This window comes from Garra rufa, chromosome 21, assembly GCF_049309525.1.
Source record: "Garra rufa chromosome 21, GarRuf1.0, whole genome shotgun sequence".
NCBI lineage: Eukaryota > Metazoa > Chordata > Actinopteri > Cypriniformes > Cyprinidae > Garra > Garra rufa.
This window is the reverse complement of record NC_133381.1, coordinates 9,998,105-10,025,932: the sequence shown is the minus strand read 5'-3', so window position 1 is coordinate 10,025,932 and position 27,828 is coordinate 9,998,105. Positions and strand designations below refer to the sequence as shown.

The window sequence follows — 27,828 nt, the reverse complement described above, 5'->3', positions numbered from 1 at the left end:
CTGTCAGTGTTAAATGTTATATGTAATCAAATAATTACTGATAATGATTATTAAGAAATACGTAACACATCAACTTGAATTCATTTATGATTGGCTATAATTTTTTACACAATATATATTATTTATTTTTCCACCAGAGGCTCACAGCTTACCTGCACTCCAAGAAAACCCCTCCATATGTTATCAATCTAGATCCTGCAGTTCATGAAGTCCCTTTTCCTGCCAACATTGGTATGTCACACTAGCTTTTATAAGAGAAAAGTGTTTTGAAACCCAACTGAGTGTATGATATTGTGATCTAATAATAGACAGAATTGGGAAATAACGAGTTTATGGCTCTTAAAAGCTTTGACAACCAATGCATCCAAAGAAATTTGATTACAGTGCGTTTATGACAGAACAGTCTGCTTTTGATATACCTTAATTAGTTTATACAACCTTTAGTTACAGTTTGCTGATTAAAAACCTTGACAATAAGACACCTTTGTTTTTTATGGTGGTTAAATGTTCATGAATTTTGAGCATCTTAATTACATTAATGTCAAAGATCAAGTCTGATTGTGTTTTTCCCTACAGATATCAGAGACACTGTCAATTACAAGGAAGTCATGAAGCAGTATCCTTTCAGTATGAAAGTATGTCTTTTGCTGTGAATCATAATTATCACGCATATGCCATATTTCACCAGGCATATGCTGTTATTTGGATAGTTTTACTAAACATTTTTTTCAGAATAAACATTTCCTGATAATTTACTCACCCCCTTGTCATTCAAGATGTTTATGTCTGTCTCTCTTAAGTCGAAAATAAATTAAGGTTTTTGAGGAAAACATTCCAGGACTTTTCTCCATATAGTGGACTTCAATGGCAGCCAATAGGTTGAAAGTCCAAATTGCAGTTGCAATGCAGCTTCAAAGGGCTCTACACAGTACCAGCCGAGGAATAAGTTACTTATCTAGTACACAAATTGTCATCTTGCACCGTTATATTATTTTAGACAGACATAACATTTATAAAAATCCTTATCCAGGGAAATTCATCAATCAAAAAAAGTGTATAAACCCTGGTTTAATATCATTTCATCTAAGTGGATTGTCTTTGACTGTAATACAGATATGGTTTAGGTCCAAATGGAGGAATTGTCACATCTCTCAATCTGTTTGCAACACGATTTGATCAGGTACTGCATTTGAAAAATCCAATAGATGTCACTGTTTTACTCTTTCACATCCACATACTTCTGTTTTAACTCACCATTTATCTGGCTCCTCTCTTAGGTCATGAAGTTTATTGAGAAAAAGCAAAGTAACCACCAGTAAGTTTGTATTCAAATGCAATTTGGGGATTTCCATATACAGTTGAGGTCAAAAGTTTACATACACCTTGCAGAATCTGCAAAATGTTAATTATTTTACCAAAATAAAAGGGATCAAACAAAATGCATGTTATTTTTATTTAGTAATGGCCTGAATAAGATATTTCACATAAAAGACGTTTACATATAGTCCACAAGAGAAAATTAATTTATAAAAATTACCTCGTTCAAAAGTGTACATACTTAATTTCTTAATACTTGTTCTTACCCAAATGATACACATCTTTTTGTGTTTTTTGTTTGTTTGTTTGTTTAGTGATTGTTGTTCATAAGTCCCTGAACAGTTATTATACTGCTGGCTGTTCATCAGAAAAGTCCTTCAGGTCCCACAAATTCTTTGGTTTTTCATCATTTTTGTATATTTGATCCCTTCCAATTACAGTATGATTTTGAGATCCATATTTTCACACTGAGGACAACTGAGGGACTCATATGCAACTTTCACCGAAGGTTCAAACTCTCACTAATGCTCCAGAAGGAAACACAATGCATTAAGAGTCGGGGGGTGAAAACTTTTGAACAGAATGAAGATGTGTACTTATTTTGGTAAAATAATTGACATTTAGCAGATTCTGCAAGGTGTATGTAAATATTTGACCTCAACCCTAAAATGTATTTTGCTCGTTGCAGTCTCATGCATTAACTTTCTTTCTTTTTCTTTTTTTTGCAGATATGTTTTGATTGACACTCCTGGGCAAATAGAGGTGTTCACATGGTCTGCATCTGGAACCATCATAACTGAAGCACTAGTATGTGACTCACTCTTACTCTGGATTATTGTTATTGCAGATTTGTTAAATATATTTGCATTGCTCAGTTTGGAGTCTAAAACATATAGTTTCCTTTCTAGGCCTCTTCGTTTCCCTGTGTTGTTGTTTATGTGATGGACACGTCTCGGAGTGTAAATCCTGTCACTTTTATGTCCAACATGCTTTACGCCTGCAGGTCAGAGTCTCAGAGTTGTTTTTTATTTGTTGTTTATGCATTATTTTGGAGATATAAACTGCATAAAACTTTGTTTTCAAGTTTAGCGCACAGTGTGCTTTTGAAGTTCTCAGTCTTACATTCACACTGTATTATTCAGTGTTAACAGCAGCATGAAAGTTATGTCATGATTGCAGTAGATCTTACCAAAATGTCTTTTTTTTTTTTTTTTTTTCCTCCAGCATTCTCTATAAGACCAAGCTACCTTTCATAGTTGCCATGAACAAGGTAAAAATGATAATAAAATAATAAAACTGTTTCTCAATGGCCAAAACTGATAACCAATATTTAGAAAGCTGGATGACCAATATATATAGGATGATGCATACAAGCAAATTAGATGTATTAATTGTTTTTTAATTAAATTATTTAATTTTTAATAGTGTAAAAATAATATAAATAATTAAGAAATATACATATAAATACATATTAACAAATACATTTAATAGGTATTTTTTATTGGTATTTGTTATTTACCTATTATTTTATATGAAATATGTATATATATAATTATTGGGTGTATATGAATACAATTTCGTTCTGTATCTTTATCAGACTGACATCATTGATCACAGTTTTGCAGTGGAGTGGATGCAGGACTTTGAGGTGTTCCAGGACGCTTTGAACCAAGAGACATCCTATGTTAGTAACCTGACCCGCTCTATGAGTCTCGTCCTGGATGAGTTCTACACCAACCTAAGGGTGAGTCCAAAGCTTTGGTCCAGTTAAACTGCATTACTATATGTGACCCTGGACCACAAAACCAGTCATAAGGTTAAATTTTACAAAACTGAGATGTATACATCATTTGAAAGCTCAATAAATCAGCTTTCTATTGATGTATGGTTTGTTATGATAGGACAATATTTGGCAGAGATACATCTATTTGAAAATCTGGAATCTGAGGGTGCAAAAAAATCAAAATACTGAGAAAATCACCTTTAAAGTTCTCCAAATTAAGTTCTTAACAATGCATATTACTAATCAAAAATTACATTTTGATATATTTACAGTAGGAATTTTACAAAAAATCTTCATGAAACATTATCTTTGCTTAATTTCCTAATGATTTTTGGCATAAAAGAAAAATCAATAAATTTGACCCATACCATTTATTTTTGGCTATTGCTACAAATATACCCCAGCGACTTAAGACTGGTTTTGTGGTCCAGGGTCACATATATTCTGGATGATTGCTAGTAGTTGTTTAACGGCCAAGCTGAAGCCCAGCCTTACATCTTCATGATATTCTGGACTCTAGACATGCTTAGAAAAAGGAACTGCAATACTTAGAAATGCATGTTTGTTCAAAAGGTTTGTTCACCAGACTCTTAAGTATGAGCCATGGTTATAGTGATGCTTATCTTGGCCAGCACCACCAATAATAAAAATAAAACATGACGTGAATACAGATTTATCACACTCTCAGACAGTGTCTGAAATGTATTGTAGGGCTTTAAGGTCACAGTTGCAATTAGTCTTTTGTGACAGGTTGTTTTTTTTCTCTCACTCAAGTGCCCCTTACAGACTTTTTGTGTCCTGTAGGTTGTTGGTGTGTCTGCAGTCACAGGTTCTGGGCTTGATGAACTGTTTGTACACGTTGCTGATGCTGCTAAAGAATATGAAACGTACGTTTCCCTACACGGTGTAATAAGGAGATTCAAAGTTAGACTAACTCAGGGTGTTGTTATTGTTGACTACTACTAAAAATCGCTTAAATCTATTAAAAATATTTTTGTTAATCAGCTATCTATCTATTAAGTTTAGGTACTATGATTAGTAAAACTGAAATTAAATGAGTGCTAAACAGACATAAAAAGTACAAAAGAATATATTAAAATAGCACTGCTGTCTACAATGGAAAAAGCATGGACAAAGAAGCTGCACTTCAGAAAGAATTAAAAAAAAAAATCATATTGGTGTAAATTTTGAATAGACTGTTTTAGAACATATACAGTACATGATAAATATTTTTTTTTAATTGGAAGGCCAAAGCCTAGAAATATCACAAGCTGGGTTTGATGTAATAGTCAAAATACATACATTTTAATAGCTTTTTAGTAGCACTTCCAGCTTAGTTTATTATAGCGGGAATAGGAGAAGTTTCATTTTAATGTTCATTATAATGATGTATTTTTTTTTTTTTTAAATCATGCTTTTCTGCAAATATTTAACGAGTTTTACTGTCTTGCAGAGAGTATCGCCCTGAATATGAACGTCTGCACAGGGAGTTGGTGAGTAATCATTGATGTGGGCTGATGTACTAGTCATAAATCGACTGGCCATGTCTTGCAAATATCATTCCATCTCTTATTAAACTACAGTGTGTATATATATATTTTTGTTGGCTTTTTTTATTTTGTCATTTGAAAGGCAAATAAAAATGTTTCTTTTTTGTTGCATGAGAAAAGGTCAAGTCTGACTGTTATTAATTCTTTCATCTCATACTCAGAGTGAAGCTCAGAGTCAGAAACAACAGGAGCAGTTGGAACGCCTTCGGAAAGACATGGGAGCAGTTCCCATGGAAACTGCGGCACCAACCGGTACATTCATTCAGAACGGTCACGTCTCTGTTCATTCAAAAAAAGATATTTCTAAGTCATTAAGCAACTTTGAACTCTTCACATATAACATAAGAACTGATCTTTAGATGAGAACTAAAATGACTTGTACATCTTGTTTCTAAAAGAAAGTAGGGTAAGACACTACTGTTTAAAAGTTTAGGATTGGTAGGATTTTTAAACAACTCCAGTACTGCATTCATTACAGTAAAACAGTAATATTGTGAAATATTATTGCAACTTAAAATACGTTTTCTATTTGAATATATTTTAAAATGCAATTTATTTATGTGATGCACAGCAAAATTTTCGGCATCATTGTCACATGATCCTTCAGAAATCATTCTAATATGCTGATTTTCTGCTCAAAAAACATTGCATATTATTATCAATATTGAAAAAAGTTGTGCTGCCTAATTTTTTGCAATACATTATATTCAGAATGCTTTGATGAATAGAAAGTTCAAAAGAATCGAAATTATTTAAAATAGAAAACTTTTATAAACTTACACTATGATTGTCTTTACTCTCACTGTTGATCAATTAAATGCATCCTTGCAGAGTAAAATAAATATCTTTATAACAAATCTAACTTGAACGTTAATGTATAATTTTAAGGATGCACCGGAATGAAAATTCTTGGCTGAACATGTTTTTTCGTGTTTTTCCCCCGATGTATTTTGCCAATTTTTGTTCACCATTGCATAAATGAAATAACCAAAATGTGCTTTTTACAGTTTTGTCTTGCTTTTCAAAAAAAAAAAAAAATCAATTACAAGAAACAATTTAAAACTATTTACCTAACACTGAACATTTATAACATTCTAGTAGACATTATAGCCTACCAACAAAGCACAATTTAACTTAAAATTAATAAGTTAGTAAAATAATATTCTTTGGCCATTTTTAGGACCCCCTTCTTGAATCAGGCATGTGTTTTTAATGCACAAATAAATGCAGCCTTGCTGAGCAAAGGAGAATGTTATAATAAATGTATTAATAGAGCTGTTGCAATGATTGATTTCATTATTTTTTTTTTTTATACAGAACAACAGTGAAATTACAATGCTAACATTAATGAATGTTGTACTACTTTTTGCTGACAGCAGCAGATTTATGAATGATTCTCATTAAGCTGTTTCAGTGCAGATTTTTCTCACGCTTTGGACTTTGAACCCTGGCTAACAAGCTCATGCAGCGCTGTCAGAATGCATACAATTTGAGCGTGTATTAGACAACATAACGTTCTTTAGTTTATTTACTAATGGTTTAAGGCCATTTTGCGATTTCAGTCTTCATACAGTAACCAGCAACGACCACCCCTTTCTCTTCTCATGGAAGACATGCGATGCGATACTAAACAGTCTCTCGCTGTCGGTGTTTGTAATGATTTTTGTGTCTTTCTCGGACAGTTTAAATGCTTCCACACTGCCGACATGTTTGCTGTATTAGTGTGTGCCTCTATCTGATCGTGTTTGGTTGCCGAACATTTGGTTCATAATATTATTTGCTGTCATTTTTCTGCATTCAGTTGGTCTTTTGATTCTTCTCCAAAAAGTATGCATCTGTCCTGTATACAATGGCACATCTGGTTCTATTATGTTTCAGAAGCGCCAGATCTTGGTGGGCCTAGTGACCTCATCTTTAACCGCGGCAATCCTGATGAATCTGATGAGGATGTAGACAGCGATACCGATGATATCGATCACACAGGTGAGGATACTTAAAAAGGCTCCTAAAGAACCATAATCACTATGTAACCATATGACACCGGTATTTATAATGTCACTTTTTCCCAAACAGTCACAGAAGAAAGCAAAGAGACCGGTGCTTTCAAAAACTTTCTGAAGGAGAGAAGGGAAATAGTGGATGTGCGCAACAAGAAGTCCAAGTGAGGGCAGGCAGTGGAGGAAATGGTCACTTGAGTTTGACCCCTAAGCGTTGACCTTTTCACTGTCTTAGACTCTAAATAATTGTTACAGCTCATTTGGACAGTGTACCTGATTCCACATCAGCTGGTCTGCACTGACATTTCAGATTTGCAAATGAATCAATTTGTATTAGAGTGTAAAAGAGTATGTTGCATCATGCACAGGTTAAGAGCTGTGTTCGTTCAAAAGAATATCTTTGGTCTTCACTGAGCATGTATTCAAACAATTGTACTCAAGCAACATTTTTGCATTATATTTATGTATAATTATGTGCACTCTAGTCTACAATCTTATATGGCTGTTAATAACAACCTGAAACAAAAACCAAAATCTGCAAATTCTGACTTCCTGTACCTTTAAAGTTCATGTTTCTATGATTGGAAATAAAATATTTTTATATATATACACAAAGCCTGCTTTGCTGCATACTTTTTGCTTTGTCTTTTCATAATAATGCTCTCGAGTAAGAAGCTTTCAGCGTGTTCATATTGAATGGAGCAGAGCGTGTGCTGAGCTGACGGGTGGGCAGTAGTGGTTTTTTCATCCATATGGCAGAGGGATCCAGTGGGTGTAGTGAGACTGTGGGATCCAGATTCACGCCTTCAGCCCCTCTGTTTCATGAATTAAGATTCTTGTAGACCTTCACATGTGTGAAATACCACTCGGCGAGACCTTCAGCTTACAATTTCTTTGAATGTGAGTGCTGGAGAGGTAATAGAAAGTCAACTTTCAGAGGAAACGACTGAAAGATTTATTTCCTGTTCTTTTGTTCACAGTACAGGTTACTAGAGTGACCTTCATTTAATAATTTGCATGCGGAAATGGCATTCAGCTGTTGAATTAGTTAAGTGCTACTTTAAGATTGGCTTTAATGATAGATAGATAGACAGATAGAGTTGAAGTCAAAAGTTTGCATACACCTTGCAGAATCTGCAAAATGCATGTAATTTTTTTATTTTTTGGTTTAGTGGTAGTTGTTCTTGAATCCCTTGTTTGTCCTTAACAGTAAAACTGCCTGCTGTTCTTCAGAAAAATCCTTCAGGTTCCACAAATTATTTGTTTTTTCAGCTTTTGTGTATTTGAACATTTTCCAACAATTACTGTATGATTTTGAGGTCTATCTTTTTACACTGAGGACAACTATTACAGAAGGTTCAAATGCTCACTGATGCTCCAGAAGGAAAAATTATGCATTAAGAGCTGGGGGTGAAAACATTTGAACAGAATGAAGATGTGTACATTTTTCTTACTTTGCCTAAATATCACATCTTTTTCATTTAGTACTGCCCTTCAGAAAAGATACTTGCATGTTTCCCAGAAGACAAAATAAGAGTAAATTTGCCCTGATATTCAAATTCAAAAAGTTTTCACCCCCAGCTCTTAATGCAGAGTTTCCTTTTGAAGCATCAGTGAGAGTTTGAACCTTCTGTAATAGTTGCATATGAGTCCTTTAGTTGTCCTCAGCGTGAAAAGATTGATCTCAAAACCATACAGTCATTGTTAAAAAGGTGCACAAAAATGCTGAAAAACCAGAGAATTTGTGGGACTATATGATTTTTCTAAAGAACAGCAGGCAGTTTAACTGTTCAGGACAAACAAGGGACTCATGAACAAGTATTACACTTTTAAATGGGGTCATTTTTATAAATGTCTTTTATGTGAAATATCTGAATCAGGTCAGTACTAAATAAAAAATAACATGCATTTTGTATGATCCCTCTTATTTTGGTCAAATAATTAACATTTAGCAGATTCTGCAAAGTGTATGTAAACTTTTTACTTTGACTGTACATTAAGAGAACATTGTATTGTATTCCTCTGAATTTATTCATTAAATTCTCGTTACTTGGTCTTAAAAGTCTTTAATATACCTTCATAAAACCTGCAGAAATCCTGCACAAAGATACGAATTTTTTAGATTAGAGCGTTTGAATATATCACTATAGGTTGCTTCAAAATTCTGCATCATGGTTTGCATATTCATTGCATTAATGGTAGTCTTCTGTACATTTAAAGACACCGAAAGGTCATGCCACACTTTACATCCTAGTCCTGCAGACTCTAACTGTAGTCTGTAAGTTTCTAGAATAGAGTAGTCGTGAACAGATGCCAGCGCGCTTTCACTGTGTGGGTGACTCATCACATTCTGAGGAGTGTAGGTTGTGTGGCAAACCTGACAATGGCAGATGCCTTTGGATTTTCACAGAGCGTGAGTCACTATGTGGTTGAGTTTACCAGCGCTCAATCCTAACACCCTTGCATGCTGCCGCCACACACATATACACACACACACACACACACACAAATTCTCGTTAACCAAAGATAAAGGGAGAAAGGATGAGTTGAATGGAAGCGGGAAGTGTCAGGACGCCTACTATAATTGCATGTCTGGGAGGAAGAACATTGCCTGGTGAGATGCAAAAGTCAGTCATAACTGGTTCTTACCGGTTTTAAGGATGCTATTCTGTGTTTTATCAATGTTAAAGGTCAAAGAGGTATTTTGTAATCGTTCATTTATAGACAGCACAGCGCTGCTTGGATGGCAGAATTACTATAAAATACTGTACTGTCACTGTGTATGCATTTTATGGCCAATAAATACTTTGCCAGTGAGGCAAGGACAGAATCTGTTACTATTGCAAATTGAACGACTGAAATGACACTACTATATTATTTTAGCAGTACGTTTATGATGCACACTGTGCATGTTAACTGCTTGCTGTATACTGTGAGGTATACAAGGAATATTGAATAATATTTTATAAAATAGAATGTGAAATTGTGCAAATGCAACAATTGAGATCTAATACTGGAGCTGCTATTAGTTTTGGTTCTTTTGTCATAGTGGGAATGTAAGGTCAGATTGAGAATACTGTGTTAGTGCAGTGCACATTTTGGGAATCATGTATGGTCTGTATTCTGTGCATAAGAAAAATTCATATGTAATGTTCATAGTGCAGAAATATTGTTTGCAGATGTTTATTGATGGACTGGAGTCGTGTGGATTGCTTGTGGATTGTTTTTATCAGCTGTTTTGACTCTAATTCTGACGGCACCCATTCACTGCAAAGGATCCATTGGTGAGCAAGTGATGTAATGCTACATATCTCCAAATCTCTTCTGATTTGCTACACTTAAAGGATTATTTCACTTCCAGAATAAAAATTTCCTGATAATTTACTCAACCTCATGTCATCCAAGATGTTCATGTCTTTCTTTCTTGAGTCGAAAAGAAATTAAGGTTTTTGAAGAAAACATTCCAGGATTTTTCTCCATATAGTAACCTTCAATGGGGATCAATGGGTTAAAAAAGTGCAAATTGTAGTTTCATTGCAGCTGCAAAGGGCTCTACACGATCCCTGCCAAGGAATAAGTGTCTTATCTACGTAACCAGTGTTGGGGAAAGTTACTTTTAAAAGTAATGCATTACAATATTGAGTTACTTCCTAAAATAAAGTAACTAATTACATTACTTAGTTACTTTTTATGGAAAGTAAAGCGTCAAGTTACTTTTGCGTTACTTTTTAAATCTGGGCAGGGCTTGCTTGCTTGTTTTTAATATAAAAAGTTCTAGTTTTGGCAAACGTAAAAGCCTTTTAACACCAAAAGCCTTAGGCTTAGAGAAAAGTAAATTCACGTCTCTACAGTAGACCGCAGAAAAAAAAAGGAAAACCAATGACTATCTTGAGTCATTTTTGCTTATTAGTATGGATGAATTTTAGTATGGATGAATTTCACTGTTTTTTTTTTTATTTTGAGGAATACTGTATCTGCTTTTTTAGTGAGTGAGATGAATTAATGCATGTTCACATTTATTCTAGAACTAAAGTAACATCTTACAATTTCTCTCAACATGTGGACAGGAGAGCTTTTAATCAATAAATGAGGGGAAATGTAACTGGCCTTATTTGAAAAAGTAACTCAGATATTTTCTTGTCAATTAAAAAGTAATGCGTTACTTTACTATTTACATGGAAAAAGTAATATTATTGCGTAACTTGCGTTACTTGTAATGTGTCACCCCCAACAAAAAGGTAGGATGGAGCGAAAAACTCATCTCACTTTCTCCTCTAACTTCCTTTGCACGTTTGCTTTGTAAACACTCAGTCTGTACTTCTACCAACGTCATGCGTGACCTTTTCCAACATGATGCGTGAAGTCGAGCTAGTGCAAGATGAGCATTTGTGGTTAAAAACTAAGTATAGTTTTTTTTTTTTTTTTAAATGACCATTTGTTTACTAGATAAAACGCTGATTCCTTGGATGGAATTGTGTAGAGCTCTTTTGGTCTGCAATTTGGACCTTCAACCCTTTGATTCCCATTGAAGTCCACTATATGGAGAAACATCCTGGAATGTTTTCATCAAAAATCCTTTAACAGTAAGCATGGTAGAAACATTCATCGTGATATTGCATGCTGTGCCATATATTTTTCAGAAATAGTAGCTGCTACACCATATTCCATTTTCCTCATACCCACTGTCTTTATCTTTTTATGACTGCATGTGACGTCATCTTTTGTTCTCTGTTTATTGCACGTAAACAGCATGGCTAAGCATGCAGATTGGTTTTGACTGTAAGCAAAGGCCAGAGACCAGAGTTAAAAGCTATGAGTCATGCAGCACGCGACCATTAGAGTGATGTCATGTCCTGAGTTTAGAGCCTGCAGATATGACCTACTCTCCCATCACACTATCCAGAGCACTTCGCACCAAGAATACAGAATCAGATCACGTAAGGCTTCGACTTATTCGTTTAAATGCTAAACCCTTTACAGCTACAAATGACACCTAATGGATTGTAACATTTGGGCGTGTGGATTGAATGTCAAGGCTGTGGAAGAAAAGTAGTGTTCCAATGCCTCAAAAATAAAATGTACATTTATTGCAATATAAATTGACTTGATACAGTTGAAGTCAAAAGTTTACATACACGTTGCATAATCTGCAAATATGTCATTATTTTATATCATATTACAAAATGCATGCCATTATTTTTTTTATTTAGTACTGACCTGAATAAGATATTTCACAATAAAGATGCTTACATGTAGTCCACAAGAGAAAATAATAATTAAATTTATAAAAATGACCCTGTTCAAAAGTTTACATACACTTGATTCTTAATACTGCGTTGTTACCTGAATGATCCACAGCTGTGTTTTTTGTTTAGTGATAGTTGTTCTTGAGTTTCTTGTGTGTCCTGAACAGTTAAACTGCACGCTGTTCTTCAGCAAAATCCTTCAGGTCCTACAAATTCTTTGTTTTTTTTCTGCATTTTTGCGTATTTGAATGACTGTATGATTTTTAGATCCATCTTTTCACACTGAGGACAACTGAGGGACTCAGCAACTATTACATAATGTTAAAATGCTCACTGATGCTTCAAATGGAAAAACAATGCATTAAGAGCCGGAGGTTGAAAACCTTTGAACAGAATGAACATTACATACATTTTTCTTATTTTGCTAAAGTAACATATTTTTTTAATTCGGTACTGCCCTTCAGACGCTACAAAAGATACTTACATGTTCCCCAGAAGACAAAATAGGTTAAATTTACCCTGATCTCCAAATTCTAAAGTTTTCACCCTCCAGCTCTTAATGCATCATATATGAGATACCTTATTCAGGTCTGAACTAAAGTAAAAAAAAATAAAAAATAATAACATGCATTCTGTATACCTCTTATTTTGGTAAAATAATTAGCAAATTCTGCAAGGTGTATGTAAACTTTTGACTTCAACTCTATTTATAAAACAACACTTGTCCTTAGAATGTAGAATCTGTGTTATATTGTTGACCTTAATGTATGCCAGTGTAGACAGTTTTGAGACCAAAATACAACATTCACTCCCAGGAAAATAAACAAGCATTTGTGCATTTTTGACTCAAAACAAAGCATGACTATGAATTATTCACTGTTTGGCTCTGTATTATTCAAGAGGGGTGTGTCAGAATGAGCTCATCACAATATGTTCTAATACAATTCAACTGGAACACTGTAATATTCCTCTTAAGCAAAGTGTGCTCATCAGTCATTCTGCCACAAGTATCACAATCCATTAGATCGATGTGTTACTGATGTCAGAATATTCAACTGCAGCTGTGCTTTACTGTGCATGAAGTACAGTATGTACCAAACGAGTTTTAAGTTTTAATACAGCAGAATTATGTCAATATTCCTTGTTTTATTTAATAAGTGCAGTATGCTAAGCCTAGCATTCATATTCCTTTATTTGTTTGTTTATTCAAGGTCAAAAATGCCCAAATATGGTCAAAAATTATGGCAGGCTTTTAAAAAAGCTTGGACTAAATGACCTTTCCTTACACAAAGGATAACTCTTACTTTACTTTTTTGGAGCAATAGCCAAAAATACATTTTTATAGGTCAAAATTATAGTTTTTTTATGCCAAAAATCATTAGGATATTAAGTAAAGATCATGTTCCATGAAGTTATTTGGTACATTTCCTACCGTAAATATATCAATACTTAATTTTTGATTAGTAATATGCATTGCTGAGAACTTCATTTGGAAAACTTTAAAGGGGATTTTCTCAGTATTTTGTCTTTTTTGCACCATTATATCTCGGCCAAATATTGTCCTATTCTAACAAACCATACATCAACGGAAAGCTTATTTATTCAGCTTTTTAGCTTTTAAATGTTGTATAAATGTCATTCTCAAAAAATGAACCCCTATGACTGTTTTTTTTTTTTTTTTTTTTTGGTCCAGGATCACATCTGTGGTATTCCCAGGCCTACAAAAAAATTGCTTATTAATTTCTCAATAAGGTATATAACCACCAAATATTGAATTTAATTTTTAAAATTGAATATGAAATTTTTTTTTTTTTTGTGAAAACAGCATTATTTGTGAATATTTTGGAAATTTTCAGCTAAATAATACTAAAATAAGTTAGCAAAAATACTGCTTCCAATATTTGCTTATAATATACCATACTGAGAAATTAATAAGCAATTTTTTTGTAGGGAACACCACAAATGTAACAAGGTAGGGGGGAAAAAAATCCAAAAAAGTACAAAAAATATCCAAATTTGTTGTACCCTTTGTGAGCAAAATTGCACTTCCAAACACATTCTCTTTAAAAATCTCTTTTGAAAAAAAAAAAAAAAGTAGTTATGTTATGCAAAAAAAAAAAAAAGCATGATTGTATGCATGATTAGCTTCATCATCGTCATCCTCACTGCTGTCAGGTCAGATGTGAACTGGAAACTGCATCATTCTGACTAGAGAATCCAGCGCACCGCTTCTGATTGGCTGGAAATGACATCATAGCAGGGTTACCAGCGATGATCAGGCTTTCCTTGCAGGCACATTGTTTTCCTTCACTACATCCCCCACCCTTGTCTTCTCAGTCCCTCGTTGTCGCTCAGCAAAGGATTTCGGTGCACCTTTTGCGAACAATTCAACTCCCACTTACACACACTTCATGTGTGTAAATCAGGTCCAGGAGCTCATTTGCTGCATTCCTTGCTCTGTTGCCATGTGAAAAACCCTGTATGCTTGCACACGACTCTCCACCTAGCAGACAGCTGGATGACATCATCGCTAAAGCGCTGCCGTCTCCCCTCCCCCTGCGGCCCCCTTCAGTGATCACATCCAGCATATACCAAACCCAACGCTCCCCTACGGTTTATATGGGTGGGTGATCCTTTCTTGCACAAATTATGTGCTTCTATATCATTTTGTTGTATTGTTAACTGCAAAAATGTTTTTTTGTTTTGCATTTACCCATGTGCATTGAGTTCCTTTGTTTTATTCACTTAGCCTACATCTTGGTTGGAGATGTATGGCATGTAATTTAGTTTAGTTTGGTAGGGTAAGTGCCTGACGTCAGTGTTCTTGAGGCCATTGGGAAATAAAGCAGGTACAGTGTGTTCTGTTCCGCCATATTCAACATCCATATCCTACCGCTGGGAATATTTCCACCTCACCTGAGAGACCTCGAAACTGCAAACAGGTTCATATAAGTACCTTATATGGTTGCTGAAATCATTAAAGAGTACTGGCCACATTCATTACATGCATAGCTAAGCCCAGAATTTATATTTTATCATCATTTACTCAGCCTCACATTGTTCCAAACCTGTATGAGTTTCTTTTTTCTGTTGAACACAAAAGACATTTTGAAGACTGTACCAGTTGTTGACTTCCATAGTATTTAGAAAAAAACGGTGCAAAAGGCACAAAAGCTGTCACGGTTGGTACCTTTCCTTCGCTGAAAGGGGGCATTTTAGTCCCTAAATGGTACGTATAGAGTGTTTTAAACAATTGGCCATATTGTCAGTACTAAATGTAACCTAAGCCACTGAACCAAACAAAAATTGCATATTTTACTGATTATTGCAGCTGAAAATGGTCCATTAGTCATGTTTTGGCCTGTACTAATCGGTCGGACCAGAAAAAAAACATTTAGGCCCGGTTTCACAGACATGGCTTAGACTGAGCCAGGATTAGGCCATAGTTCAATTAGAACATTTAAGTAATTTTTATAAACATACTTAGATAAAAACATACTGGTGTGCATTTTGAGACAAAACAAAGGCACTGATATATTTTAAGATCAATCAGTGCAATTTTATTTAAGTTGAAACAGCTCAGACTTACATTTTAGTCTAGGACTAGGCTTAAGCCTTGTCTGTGAAACCGGGGGATAAAGTATAGACTGCCAAAACTGAACCAGGATTTCCAGGGCATGAATCTTGACAATATTTGTGTTTGTTCTTATCATTTCCAGTCAGGTAGGTGAAATATTAGGCTAATATTTCAATTAATACTGCTTGTATGTATCTTTACCACCTATTAACTTTAGTTTGTCAAAGTATTGTGCCCTTTTCTGCTTTCTTTATATGATTTATCAGCGTCAACATGTTTTTACCATTGTTTAGACAGCCTTAGTTAGCAGAACAACGTATTCAGTTGTACAATAACCATGCAATCCATGCTGTTGTTTAGATCTGAGCGTCAACTGTGCATCCGGGTTACTGACCAAATCGAGACACACGTGCAAACCCTCTATTTTCTTCAAAATATCTTTTTTTTGTCGTTCAACAGAAGAAAGAAATTCAGCATGTTTGGAACAGCTTTTAGGGTGAGTATATGATGACAGGTTTTTCATTTTGGCCTAAACTATCCCTTTAACACGGTTACATTCAGATACATTTTGGTTATTAACACGAGTGACAACCGCATTCTATAACCGAGCTCAAAATTTTCAGCACTCATAACCATGTTTTAAGCAAAGCCCGGTTGTGTGAACGGAACTTCTGAAGAAGTAATTGCGTAGGCTACTATACAGTGAGAAAGTGGAGCTCTGCGCTGCACATAGACCTCTGGCTTATTTTGGTTTCTCATTTATAGTTTCGGTAACTCACCGAGACGCAGATATCCCTGGTGAAAAAAAACAGCTAAAACCAGCCCAGGCTGGTTGGCTGGATTTAGCTGGTCATAGCTGGAAGGCAGGCTGGTTTTAGAGGGGTTTTGGCCACTTTTCCAGCCTGGCCAGGCTGGTCAGGCTGGTCTTAGCTGGTCAGGCTGGGAAACCACCAGCTAAAATCAGCCTGACCAGCCTGGCCAGGCTGGGAGACCAGCTTAAACCAGCTAAGACCAGCCAACCAGCCTAGGCTGGTATTAGCTGTTTTTTTCAGCAGGGATGAGCTGAGTGTCAGCTGAAGATTTAGATCCAGTCATCGTACCGTCCTCAACCGGAGCTGCTACCGTCAGTTTTGTGGACTGCGAGGTTAGCTTCTGTGGTTAAGTAAGATTTGACAAAGAAGTTGCACCTCAACCTGAACTTTTGTCTTGTCAAATGTGATATACAGTATAAGATGTTGTGTTTTGCACGTTGCACGTTCATACAGACCGCATTCGAGGCTCTATTATAAACTACTGTGTGAAACCCAAACACTGACAGTGTGATTGTAGCCTTTAACAAATCTCATTTACACTAAAATGTGAATAAATCCATCTAGAAACCATTATTTCCTCAAATTAGAGATGCTACATGCATATATTAAATCCAATTTTGGTTGTAAAATCGGGTTTTTATACATAAAAAGAACGCAATATTCTACAAGCTGTCTTTGAAATTGTTAAAACTCCTGTAATTGATTTGGCAGAGGACCAGAGCAACAGATGGGCCATTGACAGACTGTTCAAACAGGCCTGGTCTGCCCGAATCCAGACGAGCATGTTGGCAAGGTTACTGTGTCATAGTCATCAACAAGACTCCAGCCATGAGTGAGTGAGAAGATGACACACAAATCCCTGTCCTCCTCCGTTTTTAGACATGACATTTCGAACAGCTCCCAAAACCAGACAGAACTGGTTTAGCACACGATCCTGCACGTAATTAAATTCTAAACTGAAATGAACTAAAAAAGGAACGTGTATGTGATCCAAGCCTGAATTCTTCTTAGAAACGTAGGAAAGCAAATGAAATAATCTCTGTGCTATTGATAGCTCCAATAGCCAGGTTTCCATAAATAATATATAAAGCAAACAAACAAAAAATACTGATATTTACTTAATGATTTCAATTATTTAATGCGTTATAAAACAATAAAAATGAATTTGTATTTCGTCTGCATAAAGCTGCAGAATCTCTGCCCTTCTATGAAATCATAACCAGCTTTCAACAAAGAGTTAACCACCCCCTATCTGCACTCCCGACCATTTCAGCCCATCAGGAGCCTGCATCCCTCTCAACCAATCACGGCGCTGGAAGGTGATGTCATGCTTTATCTAGCAGAGGTGGTGCTGATGCTGCCAGGTTGAGCATCCAAACAGCAGCAGACTGTCAGACTGAACAAGAGGGAAAGACTCTGACAGAAGACCACAGCGGACTGTCGGTGAGTTAAGCTGAAATGGTATATCATAACCTGGTATTTAATGCATTATTGTTTTGCAGGACAAAAGGAGACTGGCGATCTGTCGGACTAAAGTTTTATTTCCTATAGCTAGTTCCATTCAATTTTATTTTTGCTTTGTTTTTAATAGCGCAGAATCAAATTCGGCATTCCTTAGATTGTTGCATTGCAGATTTGGACGTTTGCAAGATTTAGAGCATGCTTATATATGCAAGACTTGTGCATATGTAAGCATGATTTTTGAGGGATTTGCAACTGTCACATAATATTGTGCTTAAAAAAGAAAAGATGTGCATTGCATAGTCAAATAGCTGTGGAAAAAAGTGCATTGCTAAATTTAAAAATAGAATGTAGAACAAAGTGTGTATTTGAATAGACAGTGGTCGCAGAGGACCTGCAGTGAGCGTGCTAGTCTGCACTATGGGTGGTACTGAGAGGTGAGATTATACAGTATGTTGGTGTGCAAAAGGCCACAGCCCCTTACAAGAGCGGCACTTCCTCTGCTTTCAAAGCAGCGAGCGTTTATTCCGATCAGAAAGCAGTGGGAGGTTGAGAAAATGACTTGCTTTGCTTTGCAAACAAATGTTCAAGGTAGACAACAGTGCTGTTGGGTTGTGTTGCAAAGCATGTATTATTTATTAAATCAGCATCAATAAAACAGGAGGATTTTTAGGTTTGTGTGCATGCAGTGTTTGAGTAAACATAATGCACATTGTCATTTAATGGCCTACAGAATGCCCTTCATGCTATTAAATTACTTTTAAAAGTGTTGAAATGTAATATATGCATTGAAAATGTCAAAGTTTTAAAGGTGTTAGCGGGTGCAGCGATCGTGAGCGTGGGAAATGAGGGGGCACAGCAAGGGCAGAGGCAGAATGAACGAGAAAGACTGATAGAAAACAAGCGTAGGCTGACAGATGATCATAATTCCTGAACAAACCACATTCATTCAAGCTCTCTTTTGCGAACGATTGGCATCAAGTATATTATCCTTGTATTTAAGTTTGTTGTTTGTTTTGTGGCTTTGGATTGATTTGTATATGGCATGCATACCATGTACTTAGATGTAGCTGATTCTTTTACACTGCAAACAAATCATTTTCTAGATTTTGTTTTCTTTTTTTTAAATAACAAATGTAAAGTAAACATTTTTTATTAAATCTTGGCTTTTTTTAAAGATGGCAATTCTGATTACAAATACAAAAATGATTTGTTTGCAGTATAAATGTTTGCTTTCTGCTTGTTGTTCATAATCTACATTCGCTTGTGATGCTAAACCTTGTGGGACCTTTATGTGAGGACAAAGACATCCAGAGGAATCGATTGACTGTGGTTTCTGATTACATCATCGTTTCTCTCTCCTGTAGGATCAGCTGAGTTTGAAACGCCTCAGAGGACTCAGAAGAAGGAAAGATGACTCTTGCAGGTACGTGTACATCCACCTGCTTGTTCGCATGTGAACTTGAGAGTGTTTAATGGAGCTGAAGGAATGATGTGTGAGCACATGGCATTGGTGATGATGTTACCTCAAAATAACTGTCTCTCTCTCTTGCAGCATACAGAGAAAAGATGAAGGAGCTCCCTCTAGTGTCTCTCTTCTGCTCCTGCATTCTACCAGAGCCTAGAGAAAAGCCCACCAAGAAAACACAAGGTACCTTAAAGGCTTTTAAAGAACTCAAATCTAAAATCTTGCATACTTTAGGATAGATGTCTCTCAAGTGAACCTACAGTCAATGAAACATACTGTATTTGTGACCACAAAACCAGTCATAAGTGGCACAGGTATATTTGCACATTGTATGGGTCAAAACTATAGATTTTTCTTTTATGCTACAAATCATTAGGATATTAAGTAAAGATCTTGTTCCATGAAAATATTCCATGAAGATATACAACTTAATTCTTGATTAGTAATATGCATTGCAAAAAACTTCATTTGGACAACTTTAAAGGTGATTTTCTGAATATTTTGATTCCAGATTTTATTTATTCAGCTTTCATATGATGTAAAAACTGACCTTTGACTGGTTTTATGACTGGTTTTGTGGTCCAGTGTCACATTTATGTCTTCTCAATCAGTCAAGTAGTTTGAATAGTTTAAGCATGAATAAATATCAATCAAATCAGTCATTGTTGATCTTCTGATCTTTTAGATGTTGTGGACCTCAACCTTGGGATTATTAAAGACATGGAGGTGATCGAGCTAAACAAGCGGTCATCGGGCCAGGCCTTTGAGGTCATCCTCAGACCTCCATCTTTTGATGGTCAGAGGGAATTTCATCCCACCTTCCCACCTCGCAGAGACCCATCACTGGAAGAGATCCAGAAGAAACTGGATGCAGCTGAAGAGAGAAGAAAGGTGAGGAACAGTTATGGTATTTGTGGAGGATATACTCAGTAAGAATAATTAGCTCATGTTAATAAGTAGGCATATCTGATTATTATCATTTTCACTTGCATATTTGTGACCCTGGACCACAAAACCAGTCTGAAGTAGCATGGGTGTATTTGTAGCAATAGCCAAAAATACATTGCACAGGTCAGAATGATTGTTTTTTTCTTTTATGCCAAAAATCTTTAGGATATTAAGTAAAGATCATGTTCCAAGAAGATATTTAGTAAATTTCCTACCATAAATATCTCAAAATGTTAAAATATGCATGGCTAAGATCTTAAAAAGCGATTTTCTCAATATTTAGATTTTTTTGCACCCCCAGATTCCAGATTTTGAAATAGTTGTATCTCGGCCAAATATTATCCTAACAAACCATACGTCAATGAAAAGCTTATTTATTCAGCTTTCAAAAAATGGCCCTTATGACTGTTTTTTTTTTGGTCCAGGGTCACATATATAACTTAAATATAGTTTGGGCTGCTAATTTGAACTTAAATAGACGGGAGACAACTTCATACAGATGCTTAAAAGCTGATATGCTCAGTGTTTTTTGTAATATAAATCATAAACATTATATTATATTATATTATATTATATTATAAATATTGTAGCATTTTTAATGTACTATTATAGTCCTATATAATTTTGCATTAGCTTTATTTTTTCATTTTAAGTTTTCATTTTAATTTTAGTACATTTTTAGTAATTTTGTTGTGCTTTTATAATTTTATTTTATTTTTTTAATTTCATATATATATATATATATATATATATATGTGTGTGTGTGTGTGTGTGTGTGTGTGTGTGTGTGTGTGTGTGTGTGTGTGTGTGTGTGTGTGTGTGTGTGTGTGTATAGATATATAGAAAGTATTATTTATGTACTATTATAGTCCTATATAATTTAGCATTAGCTTTTTTATTTTAAGTTTTCATTTTAATTTTGTTGTGCTTTTGTAATTTTATTAAAAAAATTTAATTTCAAAAATATAAAAACTAAAAAAAATATATATATATATATATTTTTTTTATTATTATTATTATTATTATTATTATTTTATTTATTTTTTATTTTTTTTTTCAGTTTCCATTTTAATAATTTTAGTGCTTCAACTTTATTTAGTTGCCAAGGCCGCATTTCTAATTTTCCTTTTTTTTAATCTAATATTTCTATTTTATTTTACGTATGGCTAATGCAACAGTACTGATGATGAATATGCTTATATTTGAATCTCATACTGACTTCCATCCATTATCTTCACAGTGTCAGGAAGCTGGACTTCTCAAGCACTTGGCTGAAAAGCGAGAACATGAGCGAGAAGTTGCCCAGAAAGCCATAGTGGAACACAACAACTTCATCAAGATGGCCAAAGAAAAGCTGGAGCAAAGAATGGAGATTAACAAAGAGAACCGGGAGGCCCACATCGCAGCCATGCTGGAACGTCTTCAGGAGAAGGTACGGTCTTGATATCCTAACCCAGTTTAATTTTTAAAGTGGGACAAAAGGGAATTGCAATCTGTTTGTTTAAAAAAAAATGCTCAATCGAGTTTGAAGCAAAAACATTACTTGTTAGGAAAGTTATGCAATTCCATTTGGTGCCACTAAGTAGATCTTTTTAAAGAGTTGAGATTGAACAATTATTTAATAGTTCTTCTTTTTTGTGTCTTTTGTTTTTCCAGGACAAGCATGCTGAGGAGGTGAGGAAAAACAAGGAACAGATGGAACTGGACTGGCAGTAGAATAGAATCAAGAGCATTTCTTGTCTAGTATTGTCAAGAGAAAAACTAAATAAAGCCTAGCAGGTCCTAGTCATGCTATGAAACTGGCAATGATTTGAAGGCCTGTCATACGATATTTGCAGATAAAGAATCGTCTATCGTAAATGTGGAATTGGGAATCAATTAGATTTGAAAAAGTCGTTGGATTTGTTTGCCGCCAAACTGTGTTTGAAAAACCGTCATCAAGCGTTTCTTTAGTCTTTAATAATAGCTTTGCATGTACTGAACAAACGACAAGGCAGATGTGTATTTGTGTTGTACTCCTGTTTGTAAAATTGTTTGTGCATTTAAAAGCTGATGTGTACTTAGTACTGTAGTTTGGCTTTGTATTTCTGTGTCTCAGTGTTGGTTCCTCGTTTGTTAGTGCCAACAAATAGTGTACCAATTGTGGCCGAAATCAACATTTTAATGCTTGCATGCCGTGATGCACTTGATAAAGCTTGTGAAAAGCCATTTGGTGTGTGACCGTGTGGTTTTTGTGCTGTTATTAATTGCTATATCTCTGAACTTTATGTTCCAGGTGCCTTGAGATCTTCTCACAACACACGCTGATCATATGGGAGACCATTCACCAAAGGACTGACTATCACGCTGAGCTTATTAGCTTGGATCATAAGAGATTATGACTCTGAAAGCAGATTATGATATCGCTATATCATTGTACGGTACGACGGCCATGTTGTCAGATGAACGGAACTGGCCGGCGAGCAAAGATTGTCATGGAATCTTTACTACCTTAATCTGAGAAACGCAGAGGTGTGTGTCTTGTATGCCAATAGTGCCAAAAACGAATGAATGTGACTGTGTTTGGATGGTTTCATGTACTTTGCTCATGTCGGATGCAGTCAGTTTGTCCTCTGTCCTGTCTTTAAGGCTCTATTTTTGGTAAACTGCTCAAGCTTTTGCCGCTGTACATATGTTCACTTGCCTCATGATCAGCTGGTGTCTGATTTGGCTATATAATTCTGTACAGAAATTGTGATATATTTTAGAGGCAGAGGGAATTAAAGGACTGCTGGTATAGTTTTGAGAGTTGTGAGTTCTCTTTATGCATTTTGAGTTTTTTTTTAATTCAAAAGAAAGACCCTCAGAACAATATTTGTCTTTTTTTTTCATTTATTGCATCAGTCATAAGCTTAAAAACACATTTGGATCATAAAAATAAATAAATAGTTAGTATAAAAATCAATTTCAAAAGATCCAATGAAAATAAATAACCTGCATTTGAAAGCACGTGTAATGACAAAAATAAATTAGATTATTAGATCAAGTCGGATGAAGTTAAACTCATTATCCAAATATAAACCAGTATGATGATAAACAGATGTCAAATACAGTATAAAATGTCATGAAAATAAATAAATAACCCACACTTTGCAAACATGATACCATAAATAATTTATAAAGTCATGTGGATAATAAATGTAATACTACTCATAAAAACAAAGGTGCTTCACAATGCCATTGAAGAACCTGTTTTTTGTTTAAATGGTTCCATAAAGAACCTTTCTGTTTCACAAAAGGTATTATAAAAAGGTAAGAAAGAGATGGTTCTTTAACTGTTCATTATGGCATGGCTGTGAAGAACCTTTTAAAGCACCTTGATTTTTAAGAGTGTGTAACACTAATGATCAAACATCCACAATATTGTAATTCAATCAGCTCCCACATTTTAAACTTGTTGTACAAATGGACGGACGCAGGTGCATCCCACTGCGATGGTTTTGTACTCGAGTTTCAAGGAATAGTTGTGCTTTTCTCCTTTAATCTTCCTCAAGACCATGATTTGGGTGTAAATCGGTCTGGACTGGTAGTCGTTGTCCTCTAAGCCATCTATCAAACATCCAGTCAGCGAACACTTGGCCACGGCGATGCTAGAAGGAAACAGGCTTTCATCATCCATGTACCTATGGAACAAAATGAATCATGTGAAGTTTTAGATTCACGTGTTGCAACAGTCACATTCAAATTCTAAAAACAACAAAAGAAGCGTATATGATACAGTTCATCAGCATTACCCTTTCAAAAAAGGGCTCTTAAAAGAACATTTGAATAAACTAAAGAACTTTGTGCAATGATAAGGTTCTAATGATGTTTAAGGTTCTTCATTGAATCTATAAGCTCTTACGTGTAGGTCCATGGAGAGATGGAGTCGTTGTTTATCGGAAGGATGGGATTGGCTGAGGATTTGAACTCTGAATCCAAGATCAACCGGTATGATGACGATGGATCTGATTCTTCTGATGACCTATGGTTTCCTTTCTTCTGAGAATGTCTTGAAGGAGCCCCCTCAGCTCCAAATGATATCAAAACGAGCCCCATCATACAAGCCACCTGCGAAAAACAGACACTCATTTCAGTCTCAAACTTAATAGTATATCAACTTGAGCAACGAAAATCCTTATAGGAGATAGTTAGCAGGCCGTCTTCTAACATTTCGAACTACGAACTTGCAATACTCACCATGAGGAACTGGATGTTTAGAGCTGATGACATAGTTGCATTCATTTGACCTGTTTTTTTTTTCTGATGTGTTCTTTCAGTCTGAAGTCTTGCTGTTCTACATTTGCAGTGGTAAGTGCTGTTTATATAGAGAGGCCTGTTCGTGCATTCGCAGCGGTGGTGTAGGAGCACTTCCTGTGATGAATTCTCCCCTTATGTTGTCATTTTCAATGTGTCAGCAGAAATCACTTTGAGTGTATTGTGTCACTACAATCAAATATCAAAGTGCTATTTCCTTTTGATAATATGTCGCTGACAAATGTGTTTTAAACAATGCTTTTAACCACTTAAAGACTTATTAGGAGATATAAAACGTCTAACGTCTAAAATGTATAAAAAGCCAGAATTTGCTGAATTTGATTTTTTGAATTTTGCTTGAAATTGTGAAATATAAATTCAGAATTCTATTTTTAAAGGCAGAATTTCAGAATTATGAGATATAAACCTTAGAATTGTGAGATATGAACTTAGAATTCTGATTTTAAAAAGTCAGAATTGCAGAATTACATGATATAAACAGAATTGTAAGATATCTCAGAATTCAAAATAATAAAAAAGACAGAATTGCAGAATTACAAGAGATATAAACTTATGTTATAATTATAATTCTATATAATAATATATAGAACTAGATAAAAAAGTTTGTCAAGACAAACTTTGAAGTTGGCTTGAGAAAGTCTGACCAGATAGTTTAAAATAGTTTTTAAAGTTTGTAAAAGTTTTAAAAGTTTGACTGTTTTCAGTCTGAAATAGTTTGAAGTTTTCAGCAGTTTTAAGCTTGAAGATAGATAGATAGATAGATAGATAGATAGATAGATGCTAAGGTTCTTAGAGTGGTCAAAGAGAGGTACTCGGGGTGGTTGCTAAGGTGTTGCTATGTGGTTGCTATGGTGCCTGGGATTGTTGCTAGGGTGTTGCTATGCGGTTGCTAAGGTACCCGGGGTGATTGCTAGGGTGTTGCTATGCGGTTGCTAAGATACTCGGGGTGGTTGCTAAGGTGTTGCTATGCGGTTGCTATGGTGCCTGGGATTGTTGCTAGGGTGTTGCTATGCGGTTGCTAAGGTACTCGGGGTGGTTGCTAAGGTGTTGCTATGCAGTTGCTATGGTGCCTGTGGTGGTTACTAGGGTGTTGCTATGCGGTTGCTATGATGCCTGGGGTGGTTGCTACGGTGTTGCTATGCGGTTGCTATGGTGCCTGTGGTGGTTGCTAAGGTGTTTCTATGCGGTTGCTATGGTGCCTGTGGTGGTTGCTAAGGTGTTTCTATGCGGTTGCTAAGGTACCCGAGGTGGTTGCTAAGGTGTTGCTATGTGGTTGCTAAGGTACCCGGGGTGGTTGCTAGGGTGTTGCTATGCGGTTGCTAAGGTACTCGGGGTGGTTGCTAAGGTGTTGCTATGTGGTTGCTATGGTGCCTGGGATTGTTGCTTGGGTGTTGCTATGCGGTTGCTAAGGTACTCGGGGTGGTTGCTAAGGTGTTGCTATGCAGTTGCTATGGTGCCTGTGGTGGTTACTAGGGTGTTGCTATGCGGTTGCTATGATGCCTGGGGTGGTTGCTACGGTGTTGCTATGCGGTTGCTATGGTGCCTGTGGTGGTTGCTAGGGTGTTGCTATGTGGTTACTAGGGTACCCAGGGTGTTTACTAGCATGTTTCTAGCATGTTGCTAGCATGATTTTAGCATGACTAGCAAGTCGCTAGCACGATTTTAGCATGACTAGCAAGTCGCTAGCACGATTTTAGCATGATTAGCAAGTCGCTAGCATGATTTTAGCATGACTAGCAAGTCACTAGCATGATTCTAGCATGACTAGCAAGTCACTAGCATTATTCTAGCATGACTAGCAAGTCACTAGCACGATTCTAGCATTACTACTAGCATGACTAGCATGTCACTAGCATGATTTTACCATGACTAGCAAGTCACTAGCACGATTCTAGCATGACTAGCAAGTCACTAGCACGATTCTAGCATGACTAGCAAGTCACTAGCATGATTTTAGCATGACTAGTATGTCACAATCATGATTCTAGCATGACTAGCATGTCACTAGCATGATTTTAGCATGACTAGCAAGTCACTAGCACGATTCTAGCATGACTAGCAAGTCACTAACACGATTCTAGCATGACTAGCAAGTCACTAGCATGATTTTAGCATGACTAGCATGATTTTAGCATGACTAGCATGTCACTAGCATGATTCTAGCATGACTAGCAAGTGACTAGCACGATTCTAGCATGACTAGCAAGTCACTAGCATGATTACTAGCATGACTAGCATGTCACTATCATGATTTTAGCATGACTAGCATGTCACTAGGACGATTCTAGCATGACTAGCAAGTCACTAGCACGATTCTAGCATGACTAGCAAGTCACTAGCATGATTACTAGCATGACTAGCAAGTCAGTAGCATGATTTTAACATATATAGCAAGTCGCTAGCATGATTTTAGCATGACTAGCAAGTCGCTAGCATGATTTTAGGATGATACTAGCATGACTAGCAAGTCACTAGCGTGATTTTAACATATATAGCAAGTCGCTAGCATGATTTTAGCATGACTAGCAAGTCGCTAGCATGATTTTAGGATGATACTAGCATGACTAGCAAGTCACTAGCATGATTTTAGCATGACTAGCAAGTTGCTAGCATGATTTTAGCATGACTAGCAAGTCGCTAGCATTATTTTAGCATGACTAGCAAGTCGCTAGCATGATTTTAGCATGACTTAGCAAGTTACTAGCATGATTTTAGCATGACTAGCAAGTCACTAGCATGATTTTAGCATGACTAGCAAGTCGCTAGCATGATTTTAGCATGACTAGCAAGTTGCTAGCATGATTTTAGCATGATTAGCATACTGTTAGCATGACTTAGGCTGTGTCCAAATTCGGGGTCTACATCCTTCGGAGGACTCATTTGAAGGATGTTACGTCACAGCGCCGCGACGAAGGCTGTCCAAATTCATAGGATCCTTCAAATGCGGCCCACAAATACGTCCTCCTTTTCCCCGAATTTGAAGGATGGGTCTGGTGGATCCTTTCCCGTCCTACCTATCCCACAATTCCTTTCGGCAGAGCGCTTCCAGAATTTTCAAATAATGGCGGACGAAGCAAGTGGTAGTAATGATGGAAGTTTTAAAAAAACTGGCGTTTCAAAAAATATTTTTTTACAGCGGTTGTCTAGTTAGGCGTTTGGTTTTAGCGTTAAGCTTATATTTTTTTTTACATTTGTATGTATATATGTTAAAAAACATCACTTTCATAAACTAGCTTCTTTCTTACTGCCTGTGTGAATATCCCCTTACACACAGCTAATTTCTTGTTAGTGATTGAAGCTGTTTTTAACGCTTTTAGGGATGAAAGAGTAGTTATTTTGTTTTGTGCAGTACAGATAACCTTACTTCTTGCTT

The 27,828-nt window shown here is 35.9% G+C and overlaps 3 protein-coding genes across 4 annotated transcripts; 2 read left to right on the top strand and 1 right to left on the bottom strand.

The window, feature by feature from the left end:
- Positions 1-581: 581 nt before the first annotated feature.
- On the top strand, positions 582-7,262 carry LOC141295736 (GPN-loop GTPase 1-like). Its single transcript, XM_073827003.1, has 12 exons — positions 582-616; positions 1,114-1,180; positions 1,278-1,315; positions 2,046-2,124; positions 2,226-2,320; positions 2,542-2,587; positions 2,915-3,061; positions 3,905-3,987; positions 4,554-4,593; positions 4,812-4,902; positions 6,529-6,633; positions 6,724-7,262. Exons 1-12 carry the CDS (start codon positions 609-611, stop codon positions 6,813-6,815), a joined length of 891 nt encoding a protein of 296 aa, XP_073683104.1. The 5' UTR covers positions 582-608; the 3' UTR covers positions 6,816-7,262.
- Positions 7,263-17,637: 10,375 nt separating this feature from the next.
- On the top strand, positions 17,638-22,937 carry LOC141295634 (stathmin-4-like). 2 transcript variants are annotated; one of them, XM_073826882.1, is made up of 7 exons: positions 17,638-17,725; positions 19,111-19,169; positions 19,299-19,394; positions 19,897-20,102; positions 21,400-21,591; positions 21,816-21,833; positions 22,435-22,937. In XM_073826882.1, exons 2-7 carry the CDS (start codon positions 19,157-19,159, stop codon positions 22,441-22,443), a joined length of 534 nt encoding a protein of 177 aa, XP_073682983.1. In that variant the 5' UTR covers positions 17,638-17,725; positions 19,111-19,156; the 3' UTR covers positions 22,444-22,937. The 2 variants fall into 2 exon arrangements, with proteins under 2 accessions (XP_073682983.1, XP_073682982.1); XM_073826881.1 differs by lacking the exon at positions 22,435-22,937 and having other exon boundaries at positions 21,816-22,381.
- Positions 22,938-23,586: 649 nt separating this feature from the next.
- LOC141295286 (interleukin-17F-like) lies at positions 23,587-24,422 on the bottom strand. Its single transcript, XM_073826496.1, has 3 exons — positions 24,378-24,422; positions 24,043-24,248; positions 23,587-23,821 (listed from the first exon to the last, which is right to left on the bottom strand). The coding sequence occupies exons 1-3, from the start codon at positions 24,420-24,422 to the stop codon at positions 23,587-23,589; spliced, it is 486 nt and encodes a 161-aa protein (XP_073682597.1).
- Positions 24,423-27,828: the final 3,406 nt, after the last annotated feature.